The sequence below is a fragment of the Chiloscyllium plagiosum genome, chromosome 9 (genome assembly GCF_004010195.1).
Source record: "Chiloscyllium plagiosum isolate BGI_BamShark_2017 chromosome 9, ASM401019v2, whole genome shotgun sequence".
NCBI lineage: Eukaryota > Metazoa > Chordata > Chondrichthyes > Orectolobiformes > Hemiscylliidae > Chiloscyllium > Chiloscyllium plagiosum.
Genome location: NC_057718.1, coordinates 10,113,653 through 10,129,317, shown reverse-complemented (window position 1 = coordinate 10,129,317; position 15,665 = coordinate 10,113,653). Strand labels below are relative to the sequence as shown.

Below are 15,665 nucleotides of genomic sequence, written 5' to 3'. Positions count from 1 at the left end.
CTGTGACTATCGATGATACAAATATCTCAGCAAGAGGCCCAGCAATCACTTCTCTAGCTTCCCACAGAGTTCTCGGGTATACCTGATCAGGTCCTGGGGATTTATCCACCTTTAACCATTTCAAGACATCCAGCACTTCCTCCTCTGTAATCTGAACATTTTGCAAGATGTCACCATCTATTTCCCTACAGTCTATATCTTCCATATCCTTTTCCACAGTAAATACTGACGCAAAATATTCATTTAGTATCTCTCCCATTTTCTGTGGCTCCACACAAAGGTCGCTTTGCTGATCTTTGAGGGGCCCTATTCTCTTGCAACACAATGGGGGGAGCTGAATAGGAAATATCTACATATATGCTGCAACTCGTTTTGAAAGAGGGGTTGTGTAGGTTCACCCACAGTGCTGTTAGAAAGGGATTTAGAAGTTTTTAAAAATTCTTACGTGGGATGTGATCTCTGGCACATCCAGCACTTGATGCCTATCTCTAATTGCTCTTGAGCTGACTGGCTTACTTGGCCATTTCAGAGGGTAGCTAAGAGACATCCATGTTGCTGTGGGTCTGGAGTCACATAGGCCACACCAGGTAAGGATGGGATTTGTGAAGCAGATGATCAGTTCCTGTAGCCATTAATGAGAGTTTCAGGATTAACCAGGACTACCTTCCAATCCCAAATTGATGAGCTGATTTTAATATCTAGCACCTGTCTTGAACACATGTCCCCAGAGCATTTACCTGTACCAGCGTTAGTATGTTGGTGACATTGTCACACTGGATAACTGTGCGATCCTCATTGATATTTCTCTTACATGATGCTTGTTTGGAGATTTTCGCAGATGACCATCTGGAGTCTGGCTTGTGTGTTAGATTCGGTGTGAGGTTTTTGAGTTGCCCTGACTGTGCATCTCCGCTGTTCTGCTTTCTACTTTATGCTGGTAATTCTGTTTCAGGTACGTCCTGGTCACAGCTGGCCCTGTGTTTACTGATGAAATGTGGAGACTGGCCTGTTGCGCCCTACAAGATGCTTTCACGGTCACACTGGAACCAGTGAAGGTAGGTCCAATAATTCGGTATGCTTTGGCACGGTGTATGTTCAGTGGCTGAGGCCACACAGTACTGTCAATGATAACTACGTCGCACAATCTCTGCTTGTGTCCCCTTGGAATTCAGAAGATGAGGGCATATTTTAATCAAAGGTTTCAAGACATTAAGGTGAAGAAATATGGTAGTGTCACAACTCACTGGAGTAGCAGGATGGAAACCAAGCACCCCCCATTTGTAGATTTATCATAAACGTTAAACATTTGAAAGTAAGTACAAAATGTTCTCCAATTTACTGATTTTCAGACTCAGGTTGGCAGAAAACCCAGTTTCCGAATTTAACAAGAATTACTATTTAATTACAAAAATGTAGCTTCCAACTATAGATAGGGAAAAAATAACTCCTGGACAGAGGGAAAAACAGATTAGAAGCCTTTGTTCACAAATTCTATCGCGCTAGTTCTTGCTGATGTGAACGTTATTTTCTGAGCTTTCCTTTTCCGAATGCTTCCACTGGTTTGCAAGAGGCATTGGGTGGTTGGTTCACTTGTAAAATGTCTCTGTTTTATCCAGGTAAAAATCACAGCAAATGCTAAAGGAAAGGATTGACTAGATGTCTTCAGGTTAAAGTGAGCTTGAGCAGAGAGACAGCACCTGAGCTAGTGAAGATCAAAACCATTCTCTGAAACTTGTTCCCAGTTTCAAACTGTTTAGTGACTTGAGACCCAATTTGCGTAATGTGCAAGTGTCTCATTTTTATGCAATTTATAGGCAGGCGAAAGGCCCTTGTCTTCAACTGGTTACTAGTCCATAGACCAGTCAACTTCTCGTCACCCAGGTACATCTGAATACTGAACCCGCTGAACTCCAGTTTATCTGCAATCGCTTTAGTTATTGCTTGTTCAAACAGCTTTTTAAAACAAGCTTGCCAAGAGTTTCAGGTTACTTTCAAACAATGCAGCCATCTTTTAAAACACTAGTTTTAAAACTTTTTTTTTTCTCATTACAGTCCACAAGGTTAAAAAGTATGACCCTTGCGGTAGTAGATACAGAAAAAACTATTTCTGCACTCAGATTAGAATGAGGTTCAAAGATTAGATCAAGACTTTTCACAAGTAGGTTTGGAAACATTTCTGCATGCAAAGGATGATGACATCACCACAGAATCCCTACAAATGTGGAAACAGGCCATCCAGCCCATCAAGTCCACACTGGCCCTCTGAAGAGCATCCCTCCCAGTCCCACCCCACTACCCTATTCCTGTAATCCTGCATTCTCCATGGCTAACCCACCTGGCCTGCACATCCCTGGACACTATGGGGTAATTTAGCATGGCCAATCCAGCTAACCTGCACATCTTTGAGCTGTGGGAGGAAACCAGATAAAAGGCTACTAGGGGTGAGAGAGAAGATGGAATTAGAATGGGTCAGGTATTAAAAAATTATGTGGAGGTGAACGAGAGAGTGAGATTAGGTCAGTGAGATATTAAGGAACATGGGAGTAAGCAGTAAATGGGATTGGCCCGTGTAAAATATGAAAAGGTCTGGGCAGTGATGAAGGGAAGTTGAGATATTTAAAGACTATAAGACAGCAGTCAACCCATTAAAGGATAATGCCAATTTGGAACTGGATTGTAGTGATCCCACTCATTTCCCAGTGGAATTTCAGGGGACACTATGGAACTTCAATTAATAACAACAAGTTGTTTCTGAGAGAGGTGATAGCCTAGTGATATTATTGCTAGACCAGAGACCCAGGTAATGTGCTTGGGACCTGGGTTTGAATCTGGCAAATGGTGGAATTTGAATTCAGTAAAGGTCTGGAATTAAGAGGTTAATGTTGGACTATTGTCAATTATTTAAAAACCCATCTGGATCACTCATGCCCTTTAGAGAAGGAGATCTGCCCTCCGTGCTTGGTCTGTGACTGCAGACCCATAGCAATGTGGTTGACTCTTATCTGCCCTCTGGGCATTTAGGAAGGGCAAGACTACATTGAACAATGCTGGCCCAGCCAGTGAAGCCCACATCCTGTGGATAAGTGAATAAAAAGTATCTCAAGTGGAGAAAAACATCCAGTAGTACTTACACAGGAGCATTACCCAAACAATAATTGACTCCAAACCACCCAACACTGGTAAAGTGTTGGTTTAAGGCAGATGACCAAATCAGTGGTCAATGCAGTTGGTTTTAAGGATCATCTTTGAGGAAGAAAGCAATTTAGGGAGAGAGTTCAGAGTTTAGGGCTTGGCAACTGAAGGCAGGGTCCCCAAAGGGGGGAACAATTAAAGCTGGTGTGTTAGATGAAGATGTTAGGAAAGAGATCCTTAGAAATGTTTAAAATGGTGAAAAGGATGAAATAAAATTCAATTCAATCCTTCCTCAGCCACAGGTAACTGTCAGGAGGATTCAGTTGAGTACCAATTGTTGTTGGTACACACTGACTGCCTGACTGACTGTTGTACCTGTGGCAACGCACTGTTACCTGAAGAGCTTCGAGTGGTCCTAATGGGAGTTGGTGGGTCAACACCGGTGTTGTCCTCTTCAATGGTCCACATGGCTGTTTTGGATTGTACCGTCCTCCTAACCCTGTTTCATCCTTGCCTTTCAGAATCTGCTGGCCTGTTTCCAGAGCGGCTCAGACAGCTTCAGCGGAGATGCTTGCGAGGTGAAGGTGGCAGCCCCCTCACATTCTGCCAGCGCAGAGGCAGAGTACTGGAGAATCCGGGCAATGGCACAGCAGGTATTGTGCCCACATGAGCCTTTTTCATCTAGGCCAGGCCAGAGTGGGCCAAAGGTGCTAAACATTCCCTGGATCAGGCCAAAGAATTTATACCTCCACCTTGCTGGGATTAAAAATGAATTGGTAGAAGGCCATTCAGCCCTTCTTGTCTGATACTCCATTCAGTGGGATCATAACAGATCCCTATCTTAACTGTATTCATTGGAATGAGAGGTGACTTTATCAAAACATACAAGATTCTTAGGGGGCTTCACAGAGTAGATGTGGAAAGATTGTTTCCCGTTGTGGGAGAGTCTAGGACCAGAGGGGCATCATTTCACGCATCTTAGACAAAGCTGAGGAGGAATCTCTTCTCTCAGAGGGTAGTGAACCTGTGGAACTCTTTACTGCAGAGTGCTGTTGAGGCTAGCTTGTTAACTATTTTCAAGGCTAAGATTGACAGACGTTCACTCAGTAAGAGAAGCGAGGGGCTATGGGGAAAAGGCAGGCAAGTGGAGCAGGGGATTATCAGATCAACCATGATCCTCACTGAATGGCGGAGGAGACTCGATGGGCTGAATGACCTACGCTTGCTCCTACACCTTATGGTCTTAAGGCCTTAACTCCATCTTCCCATCCAGCACCTTTTCCACTCTTGTGCAGGAAATATCTTAATTATTGCAGATTTAAAAATATTAATTGAATGACCATCCACTGTTTTTTTGTGGGTGAGCTTTCCACCACACATCTATCTGACCTTCTGCAGAGAGGCCTGTACTAACTCAGTTCCTGTAGGCACTGGCACTCATTTTAAGGACGTATTTCCTTGTACCTAGACTTCCCGAGCAAATAAAGTGTTCCTCACTGTCTACACGACTGAAATCCCTAAAGACACAGTCAAATCCTCCTCTAGTTTTTTTGTATTTCAGCAAATTTAGGGCTGATGTTGTTTTGGAAATATTTCGAACGGGCAAATTTCCTAAGGCTTTGGAGGAATGTTTCTGAGCTGGGCTGTGTAAGCTGGGACTTCTTTCCTTGAAGAGTCAGAGGGTGAGGTTTATAGAGATTTGTATAGTCATGAGGGACATAGATAAGGTCTTTCCCCTGGGGAGGGGTGTTCAAAACTAGAGGGCATAGGTTTAAGGAGAGAGGGGAAAAATTTAAAAGGGACGTAAGGGGCAACAGTGTATGGGATGAACTGCCAGAGGAAGTGATGGAGGGTTACAATAACAACACTTGAAGACTTTTGGACAGGTACATGGATAGGAAGGGTTTAGAGGGATATGAGCTAAACACAGGCAAGCGGGACTAGTTGAGTTTCGGAAACCTGGTTGGACTAGATGGGTTGGGCTGAAGGGCCTGTTTCCAAGCCGTACGTTTCCAGGCTACTTGACTGTAACAGCATCTGAAGAAGGGTGGCTGGACTTGAAATGTTAACTCTGCCTTCTGTCCACAGATGCTGCCTGACCCGCTGAGTTTCTCCAGCATTTTCTGTTCTTGTTTCAGTTTTCCAGTGGTTCATTGTTTTATTATAATCAGACTGAAATCTTCTCCTCCAGGTCTTTCTGCTGGACACCCAGTGTTCACCCAAAACCCCCAGCAACAGGGAAGGTTTTGAGCATGCTCAGTCCTGCGTGTTGATCATCGAACTCCCACCGGATGAGAAACACAATGGCCACACTCAGAAGAGGTAAAAAAAACCCCTGGACACCCATTGGTGAAGGTGATGGATAGACAGGCTATTAGATGATATCTTCATCCAATGCATCTTCCTCCCTACAGTCCCAGCTACAGTTTATTGTTGAATCCTGCTCCAGTGACCAAAGCAGCAAAGGGTAAACATTTCAATTGAAATTCAGAAGATTCCAAGTTCTGGAATATTTATTAACTTGAAAGAAGCACAGACCTCTGTGAAAGTAAAAGTAATTTCAGCATCTTTTTGGTTTACACAAGCAGAGGGTGTTATTTTCTGACACCCAGTAGCAGCAAAATCTCTGAATTAAATTGAAATAGGAATTGTTAACAAATAGTAAAATTTTAAAATAAGAAGTAGTGAAAATGTAGATTGTAAAGAGATACTGTAAAATTCCCTGCCACAGAAAGTCATTTAGAGCACAATCTTGGAATGTATTCAAGAAGGTTAGATATCGTTCTTAGGACTAAAGGGATCAAAGGGTTTATAGCCATGAACATATTGAATGGTATAGCAGAGTCAAAGGGCCTATCATACTCCTATTTCCCATGGTTTCTAGGTTAAACAATGTAGAATTTTAGAACATTTTTAAAAATAACTTTTATAAAAAAAAGATGGTGGACTGAGAGTAGCGTGGATCTTGCAGCTGCTCCTGAGTTGCAGGTTTTCCTGTAGATTTCCTATAGTAATTATACATCAGAAGCATAAGATTTTTTGTTTTGAAACTATTATAGTCCAAAAAGTGTGAAAAGAAGAGATTTTGTTTTCAAACGGGGTTTGTGTAGGAGAGGCCTCCACCATGTTCACGCTGAGATTGAATAAAGTTCTTAAGTTCAATGATAAAATCCCATTTACCACACTTAACTTCCGTTTAATACCTGGTAAAAACAAGCACTTGTGCTTGTAGTCCCACTTCAAAGACTAGATGAGCACTTGGATGTGTTAATAAATCTGAACTGATAGATACCCTGCAATGATAGGCCATGAAATCAGTCAGTTAGAACTAGTCCTACAAGATTTATATCAACAGAGTGGAACTACAAGCTATTTCTTTTAACCCAGCAGACACTTTTTTTCCCAAATCTTCAAAGGGCAGGAGTTTTAAATGTCTTGAAGTTCCCTTGATAATTCCAATGCTCTTATTCATTTTCTGTGCACATTCACACTGACTTTCACCAATCTCAAAGACACCTGATTTCTCCCAAAGATGTTCCAAAGGTGTCTCAGGATCATATCCAAAAGGGTGTCTTATTTTCCAAATGGGTTCCTGCTTCCTGAAAGAGAGTCTGGCAAGATAATAGCTTGTCCTAACACATTGAAAGCTCATTAGTCATGATTTGAACTTCCCACCACCAAAAATTGGATCTAACTGAAGACACCTTAAAGATGCCCTTTAACCACAGACATGTTAATTACAGTGCAAACCTGCTCCTGCTCCCCCTGCTGTGAAAATGGTGAGGGTTGTCTTTGGGGCAGGAATATCTGGATTCAGGCCCTTCTGACTGCATATGGCATCCTCTCTGTCTTAACGCAAATTCAGGCCCTAATGTCTATCCTGAATTTCACACTTTAATTTCCAGCTTAAACATTAAACTACTTCAACTAAATTTTAAGTTAAATTAATAAAATGAGCCATGAACTAGAGTATTTTTACAATTGTCATAATAATCATCTAAACTCTTCTAATTTCTCATGGACCTCTCAAATTTTAATGTTGATCTCGATCTCTGTGCACCTTCTCTGCAGCTGTAACATTGTATTCCTCACTATTACCCTAATGCACTTTATAAGGTATGAAATGCCTTATAAATGCCTCTACTGCATGCAAAGTAAAACCTGTTGCTGTATCTGGGTACATGTGACAATAATAAACTTTCCAGCTCAGCGAGCAAATCTACATTCAGAACCTCAACCTGAGCTACAAATCTTCTCAAAACCCACTAATGAATCTTTCATTCAAATGGGAATTCCTGATTTCTATTAAATTTAAAATTATATCACATTGTATTATTACACTTTTTAATAAGATAATTTTAATGTAATATTTAATTTTATATTATTATGTATTCATTATTATTATTGCTGCTTTCTCTGTCCTGTCTCAAACATCCATTCTAAGCTACATCCTTCAATTATTTCATTGTTCATCTGTATTTAAACAAGAAAAGGTGCAAGTTAGAAAGGATGATTACTGATTTCTTTTTACATACACTCTGCATTTGCAATATCAAGTGGTGTTTAATCTTCTTTTAGTGTCAAGTGCTAGGCATTTTTCCTTATTCAGTTTGTATTTTGTTTCTCCAACCTTTAGTATTTGATCTTCCTGCTGGTGTCCAGTATTACATTCTTCTCCTCATCCCCAGGGTTTAATCCTGTGTTCAATCTTTCCTCATGTCAATCAGTGTTTAACCTTCTGCTGGTGTTTAATATTCCTCCTGTTCAGACTGCACTAACTTTCCTCCTCTTGCTTCTTTCTCCCCATGCTTGACGTCGAACAGAAAAATAGGGTAAGCATTTTATTTTAATTACATTGGGTCATGATCTTGCTTCAGTTTGAAGTAATGATGCTGTGATGCTGTTGTCTGACAGAGTAATTCCTGCTTCTTGTTTCTATATTAGTCACTCAGGCTGCTCCATTTCTTCTATTTGTACACACTTTGTATTCAATACAAAATACATCGAGGTGGATAGGGAAAGGGACACATATTTCAAAGGGACACCATTTTAGAAAACCTAAAAGCCACACACCTCGATAATATTTTGTTCCTCTCCTGATTTTTGATGTGTTTCGGTACACACCCAAGTTGACATTTAATTGGATGTTTGAGTGGTCTTACCAAATGAACTTGTGTAGAAGGTGCACAATTTTAAAAAGAAAATAAATCAGTTACGAAATGGAGGTTGGGCCTCTGTGCGTCAATAAGATTTTTTTCCTGGAGAGGTGGAGAGGAATAAATGTTTGATGTGTGGTCATAGAGTATAGTTCTGGCTTCCGTAGCAGAAAGATTCTCATTTCGGATTCCAGCTCCGAGACTCCAGTGCAAAAACCAAGGCTGTCACTCCGATGCAGTGCCAGAGGAGTGCTACACTGTTGGAGGTGCTGCCTTTCCGTTCAGATCCCAAACTGATGCCCCCATTGGCCTGCTCAAGTGGATGTTGAAGATCCAGAGATACCATTTCCAAGAACAGGGGAGTCATCCCTGGTGTCTATGCCAATATTTATCCCTTATCAATATCGCTGGGAAAGAGATTATCTGATTATCTGGTCATTGTCAGCTGTTCCCCCAATTTGAAGTTGATGTCTCCACAGGGTTGTGAGTTGCTGCTGTGGGTCTTCATGTGAGTGATCGGTCCGGTTCTGAACACACAGATCTTTGGGCACCATGGGGAGGAGGTCCCATGAAGTAGTGTCTCTCTCTGGAATGCAGGATTTTCTCAGATTTCCTTCCTTCTCTGCTGTCCCCCTACCTCATCTTTGTGGTGTTTGGACTCAAAGGGTTGATGGACAAGTTGTGTCACCATTTTGAATGATTGATTGGTCGTGAGCTCCTCCTAGTCGCTGCTGTCAATGTAGTCAGCCCTTCTGGAGAGCTTCAGAGAACCACTGCAGGGATGAGGAAACAGGATCTTGGGGGGGGGGGGGGGGCACAGTTTCTAGTCGATTATAGTTTGTTTTACAGCAGTTTTGCCAGAACGTTTGTGAAGCTGGCTTCAAGAAGGACCTTAGCATTTGTTTAGTAGTTGTCCTAATGAATCTGGAGAATGCCGTGTACACATTGCTGGCGGACTTTCTCCAATACTCTCTGTCATATTCCAGATCTCACTGTAGTACAGGACTGTAGTGCTGAATATTGCTCTGTATATTGCTGTATATGGTGGACCTTGTTGTAAATAAGTCACACCTGTAACCTATAGAACATCGAGCTGGCAAAACCCATCCATTGCCGGATCTCCTCATCACCGATGGCCTTTTGATACGGGCGGCTACCAAGGTGTGGGAAAAGCTCAACATATGCCAGACTCCCTCCTTCAACATACGCAGAAGATGGACTATTTGAGTGACCAGGCCTGGTTTAAAATTAGTTTTGTTTTGGCAACATCCAAGGACTGAACCAAATACTTCAGACGCACAATTAAAGGGATCGAGAGGGGCTTTACAAACTTGGTACAAAGTGTTAATGGAAAAAGTGAGGACTGCAGATGCTGGAGAGTCAGAGTCAAAAAAGTGGGGTGCTGGAAAAGCACAGCAGGTCAGGCAGTATCCAAGGAGGAGAGTCGTGTTTCAGGCGTAAGCCCTTCATCAGGAATCTGAAGGGCTCATGCCCAAAATGTCGATTCTCCAGCCCTTCGGTGCTGCTTGACCTGCTGTGCTTTTCCAGCACCACACTTTTTTGACTAAGTGTTAATGACACTGCAGTCACCTGTACGCTGTTGATTATGTATGTCAATAGTGGACAATTTAGTATTGGCATGGAGGTGACATAGGCTAAAGGTGGTACTTAACAGTCACGCCAGAGGATAGTTGATCTTTGATGAGGTGAATAATCACTGATACGTTGACTGTAATTATTAAGGGAGCTGATCACACACGTTTGCCTGACATCAGTCAGATATTGAAAGCATTTGTTTCAGAATGCCCACTTGCAATACGACCATCAAGCTGCAGTTACAGGAATTTGAAGAAGTTTCTTAGATATTCAAATCACTCTAGAACAATGCATATAGCCTGGTAATTTACTCAAATGCTTTGGTCACATTGATGAACATAATGAACAGTTCCAAATGTTGTTCTTCACATCTTTCTTGGATTGACAGCAAAGACTATGTTGGAAATTCCCCTGGAAGGTCACTGGCAGCATTTCCTCTCCCACAGGAACAGACCAGGTTCAGAAGAATGCAGGTCAGGATTTTCCCTGCTATAATTAAGAGGAAAAATCCTTAATACATTCCACAGCACAAGAGAGTTTCATTTCTGACGTGGACTGGGGAAAGGGGGAGTTCTTGATGAGTGCCTGAATCCGACGAAAATCCAGTATCTTTGTAGGCCTCAGCTGGAATACCGTTGAGGCCACAGGCATGTTAATGTCCAGTTGCTATCAATAGTGCTATATAAATGCAAGGTTTATTTCAGTGCTGACTGCATGTGTGTCCACAGGATAGGAGGGACAGTGAACCTCTGAGAGAGTTATCCCATCAGCCCAATGATATGCCATATACCAACAATGTTCATTTACATAGCACCTTTAACATTTTAACACGTTCAGAGTGCTTAACCGATGCAGTAATACCAACAATATAATCACTGATTCTCTCAGAAGCAGTCCTCTTACATGATATTTTGCATTTAGTTGTTTAAATATTGAAGCCCATTGCTCATTTCCCGGTCTCTGTGCTAACTGCTTCTGAAATTGTTCACTCCCCTCATGTACTATCTCCCTTCCTCTTAAAATTGGCATCAGCATCATCTTCTCAGAAGGTCTACCTTCAGTCCTCACAAACTGTCAAGCACACACAAACACGCAGTCTCACAAACACACAACTATTACATGCACATCTGTGGACTCGCTAACACACAACTCACAAGCACTTGTGTAAAAAAAAAATTTAACACTGCCAAACACACAGCCTTAAACAGACTGCGCCCACACTCAAATATGCAGTCACACACACACTCATGCAAATGGACTTGAATGTGCATTCGCACACACAGACCAGTCCCCCATCTCAACCATCTAGAAGGACAAGGGTAGCAGATACTGCCTGAAAGTTCCGTCCAAGCCATTCGTTGGAAATATATCCATTCCTCCAGTGTCACTGGATCAAAGCCTTGGAACTCCCTCCCTAATGGTACTGGTGGCATACCCACAACCAAAGGACTGCAGTGGTAAATGGGGGCAGTTCACTGCCACCTTCTCAAGGTACAATTAGCAATAAAGGTTGACTATGAAACAAAACTCATACTGTCTCTTGTATTCATTACTCTGTGTGTCCAGCTGTCTAAACCTTTCTCTTTTGATCCACAGAATCCCATTCCGGACAATAGTGGTGAGTTTGCTGTCCCATCAAGTGTTACTTCAAAACCTCTATGACGTCCTGCTCGAAGAGTTTGTCAAAGGCCCTACACCGAGCGAGGCCTCAGACCGAACCGTTAACTTTGGAGAGACCAGGCCGGCCAGCTTCCTGAGGTACATCTCCATGCAGAACCTGGCTGTCATATTTGACCTGCTGCTGGACTCTTACCGAACGGCCAGGGAGTTCGACACGAGGCCTGGCCTGAAGTACCTACTGATGAAAGTCTCGGGAGTGGGAGGGGCTGCCAACCTCTACCGCCAGTCAGCCATGAGCTTCAACATTTACTTCCAGGCTTTGGTATCCGCCATTATGACCAACCAGGAGAACATAACGGCCGAGCAGGTCAAGAAGATCCTGTATGAGGAGGAGGAGCTGAGCTCGGATTCTTCCCAGCAGTGCTCCTCGGAGGATGAGGACATCTTTGAGGAGACGGCCCAGGTCAGCCCACCGAGGGGAAAGGAGAAGAGGCAGTGGCGAGCGAGGGTGCCTTCTCTCAGCATTCAGCCGATTAGCAACGTGGACTGGGTCTGGTTGGTGAAGAGACTGCACAAGGTGTGCCTGGAGCTCTGTAACAACTACATCCAGATGCACCTTGACCTGGAGTGCTTGGCAGAGGAGCCCCCAGCGCTGAGGGGTGACCCCCTCTTCTTTCTGCCCTCCTGCTACTCCGAAGGATCCACCCCGTCCACTGGCGGCATGTCAGGCAAAGATACCCCTTCAGAAGATGGCACCAGGTACCACGTGAAAGAGCTGGAGGAAGGGAAACTGAAAGGGCCCAGCAGCGCTCCCTTGAGCCCCAACATGGAGAAGAAGGAGCAAGGCCGGAAGAAGGAGTGGTGGGAGAGCGCTGGCAACAAGATCTACACCATTGCAACTGACAAAACCATCAACAAGCTCGTCTTTGAATACAAGAAGCGCAAACAGCAGCAGCAGCTGCAGCAGCATAACCTGGCCACGTTAGTCAAGGAGGGGAAGGTAGAGAAGGGGGAGGTGGCATTGGGGAGATGCCCGGATTCCCCTCTCCAGAGGCCCCAGCAGCTGCTGGACCAGGGCCAGATGAGGCATTCGCTAAGCGCAGGCCCCGAGCTGCTCCGACTGGAAAAACGACCTCGCTCCGGATCCACTGTCAGCTCCCACAGCGTCTCTGTGCGCGACACCGAGGCCCAGATGCAGGTAAGTTCCTCTCCGAATGTTGCATTTCACAGGACGTCCCAAGCAGTACGGGAACAGGCCATTCAGCCCAGCTGGTCTGTACAGGTTGTCTCGAAGTATAGGCCCTACTCCTTCTGCTCTTTCTCCAAATCACCTCTTCCTCCTTCGAGACCTTATCCAGTTCCCTTTCGAAAGCTCCTCTTGTATTATGTTATACCATAATTGTGGGCGGCACGGTGGCTCAGTGGTTAGCACTGCTACCTCACAGCACCAGGGACCTGGGTTCAATTCCAGCCTCGGGTGATTGTCTGTGCGGAGTTTGCACATTCTCCCCATGCCTGCATGGGTTTCCTCCAGGTGCTCCGGTTTCCTCCCACAGTCCAAAGATGTGCAATTCAGGTGAATTGGTCATTCTAAATTGCCCATAGTGTTAGATGCATTAGTCAGGGGTGAATGTAAGGGAATGGGTCTGGGTGGGTTGCTCTTTGGAGGGTCAGTGTGAACTTGTTGGGATCTCATCTTAAACTTATTCAATGCCCCAATGTCCACTACCCTCTGGGATAGTGAATTCCACAGATTCATAACCCTTTGAAAGAAGTAATTCCCACTAATCTCTGTTTTAAATCTGCTACCCCTTATCCTAAAACTATGTCCATTCATTCTAGATGTCCCCACAAGGAAACACTCTCTCTACATTAACTTTGTCAATCCCCTTTAACATCTTATATACCTCAATTAGATCTCCTCTCATCCTTCTAAGCTCTAGTGGGTGCACGCGTAAACTTCATAAGACAGTGCCATGTAAGACATATTTATTTTGCTTATTTTCATGGTCTCATTTAATATAAATTGTGGCAAGTTAGCTGATACTTTATGCAGGGGGTTTGAGCCTGATAAAATTGCGTTGGATTTTGATATACCTTATTCACCCAATTTACTTCAGATCAGAGGAAGGGTCATTCAACCCGATATGTGAACTCCGATTTCTCTCCACAGACGCTGAGCTTTTCCAGCAATTTCTGTTTTTGACAAAGATAACCGTAGTTCTAAACTTAAGCAGTTTACTCACACAAATTTAAACATCTTAGAACTTATATGTATATCTTTGAAGGATCCTTTGTGGAGTAAAGATAACATCTGACTCACTAGTTCCTCAGTCAAGCAATAAAGAAGGATCGGTGATCAGACTAGCATAATCAAACACAGATGCAAACAAGTCGTTAAAGTCCACATTTCCTTCTCTAGTAATTCAGATGTAGGAAAATTTCATCCTGCCACCAGCATCAGGAACAGTTGCTCATGGGCTGGCAGTGGTGCAGTCTGTAACAAGCGCTTATGCACAACTGGGGGGTTGAATTAGCTTTACTGTTACATATTCAGGTGAGTACAGTGAAAGGCTTGCAAGTCAGCACTTACAACACCATCTAAGGTATAAGGTCAAGCAATAGGTACAGATTCTACAGTACAAGTTCTTAGGGAAAAAAAGATAAAGAAATAAGAAGTCCAGCATTGCAGAGCGCAGCAGTAGCTTAGAAAATGGGGAAATAAGAAGTCCACACACCAGTCCTTCCAATCCAGTCCAAGCTGACATTGAGCGTCCAGCCCATGCCGTGCCTTGACTCCAGAATGTTCAGGGCTTCACTATGGGCCAGGACTATAACGCTGGGCACAAAGATCACTACAGGGGGCAGGAGACCGCTACACCAGGCTGGGAGATCACCATCAGGCTGGGTCTGTGCTAAGGCCAAAGCTCAGGACATCTTCTCTGAGATAAAAGAGAGATAAGAGAAAAAAAAACACAAACAAGAAAAGAGAAAAATAAAGAAAACAAAATGGATGGAGCAGACGGGCTCTGGCTGAAGCATCCTGCTGCACCACCATCTTGGATCGATTACAAACTTGCTCTCTTTGTTCCTGTAACCCTTCCTGTCAGTGGCGGCCATTACAGAATGTACTGGGCTTTTCTCCCTCATTCTGTCCCAGCTTCAGGGGGCACTGTGAAAATAACTCACTGGGTGGGTGTAGGGAGCTTCTTGGTCTCATTACCCACTCCACCATTGCCTTCAATGGCATGTACCATTAACGTGTAAAACCAGTTGTACCCTCTCCCATCACTTTCTTAGTGGGCAGATTACGTTAAAGATAACTCCATACTCTTCCACCTCACTCATTCGATTCTCCAGTTAACAAAGCCTTACTAAAAAAAAACCCAATCAAAACAAGTGCAAGGGTTTATTTCTGAGGAGAGCGCATTGAAGTTGCAGTAAACATGTATCAGACCTTGATCAGACCATACTTGGAGGACTGTGAACAATTCTAGTTGCTGTTTTATAAAAGTGATACTGGAGAGGGAAAAATAGGAAGATTTACAGGGATAATACTACCTGGAGGTTGGGCTTCCTGTCTCGAAAAATGAAAGCTGAAGGTTGAACTAAACACACTAACAGAATGTACACGGAGAGAAGATTTACAAGTATGTTGCCAGGGATGGAGGGTTTGAGCTATAGTTAGAAGCTGAATAGGCTGGGGCTGTTTTCCCTGGAGTGTCAGAGGCTGAGGGGTGACCTAGAGGTTTACAAAATCATGAGGGGCATGGATAAGTAAAGTAGATAAGGTTCTTCCCCTGGGTTGGGGGAGTCCAGTACTAGAGGGCATAGGTTTAGGGTGAGAGGGGAAAGGTTTGAAATGGACCTACGGGCCAACTTTTTCACACAGAGGGTGGTACGTGTATGGAATGAGCTGCCAGAGGAAGTGGTGGAGGCTGGTACAATGACAGCATTTAAAAGGCATCTGGATGAGTACTGGCAGGCAAGGAAGGAGCTCAGAAATGGTCTGACGAGAGCCAGGAGGGGGCACGAAAAAGGCTTGGCAGAACAGATTAGGGAGAACACAAAGGCATTTACACTTATGTGAGGAATAAGAGAATGGTCAAAGAAAGAGTACGGCCGATCAGGGATAGCATAGGGAACTTGTGTGTGGAGTCT

The 15,665-nt window shown here is 43.7% G+C and overlaps 1 protein-coding gene across 2 annotated transcripts in view; it reads left to right on the top strand.

Moving 5' to 3' along the window:
- arfgef3 (ARFGEF family member 3) overlaps nucleotides 1-15,665 on the top strand; it is a 152,313-nt gene that overhangs the window by 130,509 nt on the left and 6,139 nt on the right. The window contains exons 30-34 of one of the 2 annotated variants that reach the window (XM_043695352.1): nucleotides 953-1,055; nucleotides 3,654-3,785; nucleotides 5,324-5,454; nucleotides 7,956-7,964; nucleotides 11,481-12,702. In XM_043695352.1, coding sequence (XP_043551287.1) covers nucleotides 953-1,055; nucleotides 3,654-3,785; nucleotides 5,324-5,454; nucleotides 7,956-7,964; nucleotides 11,481-12,702 — 1,597 coding nt within the window. The remainder of the gene's footprint in view (nucleotides 1-952; nucleotides 1,056-3,653; nucleotides 3,786-5,323; nucleotides 5,455-7,955; nucleotides 7,965-11,480; nucleotides 12,703-15,665) is intronic. The other variant, XM_043695353.1, reaches the window with a different exon arrangement.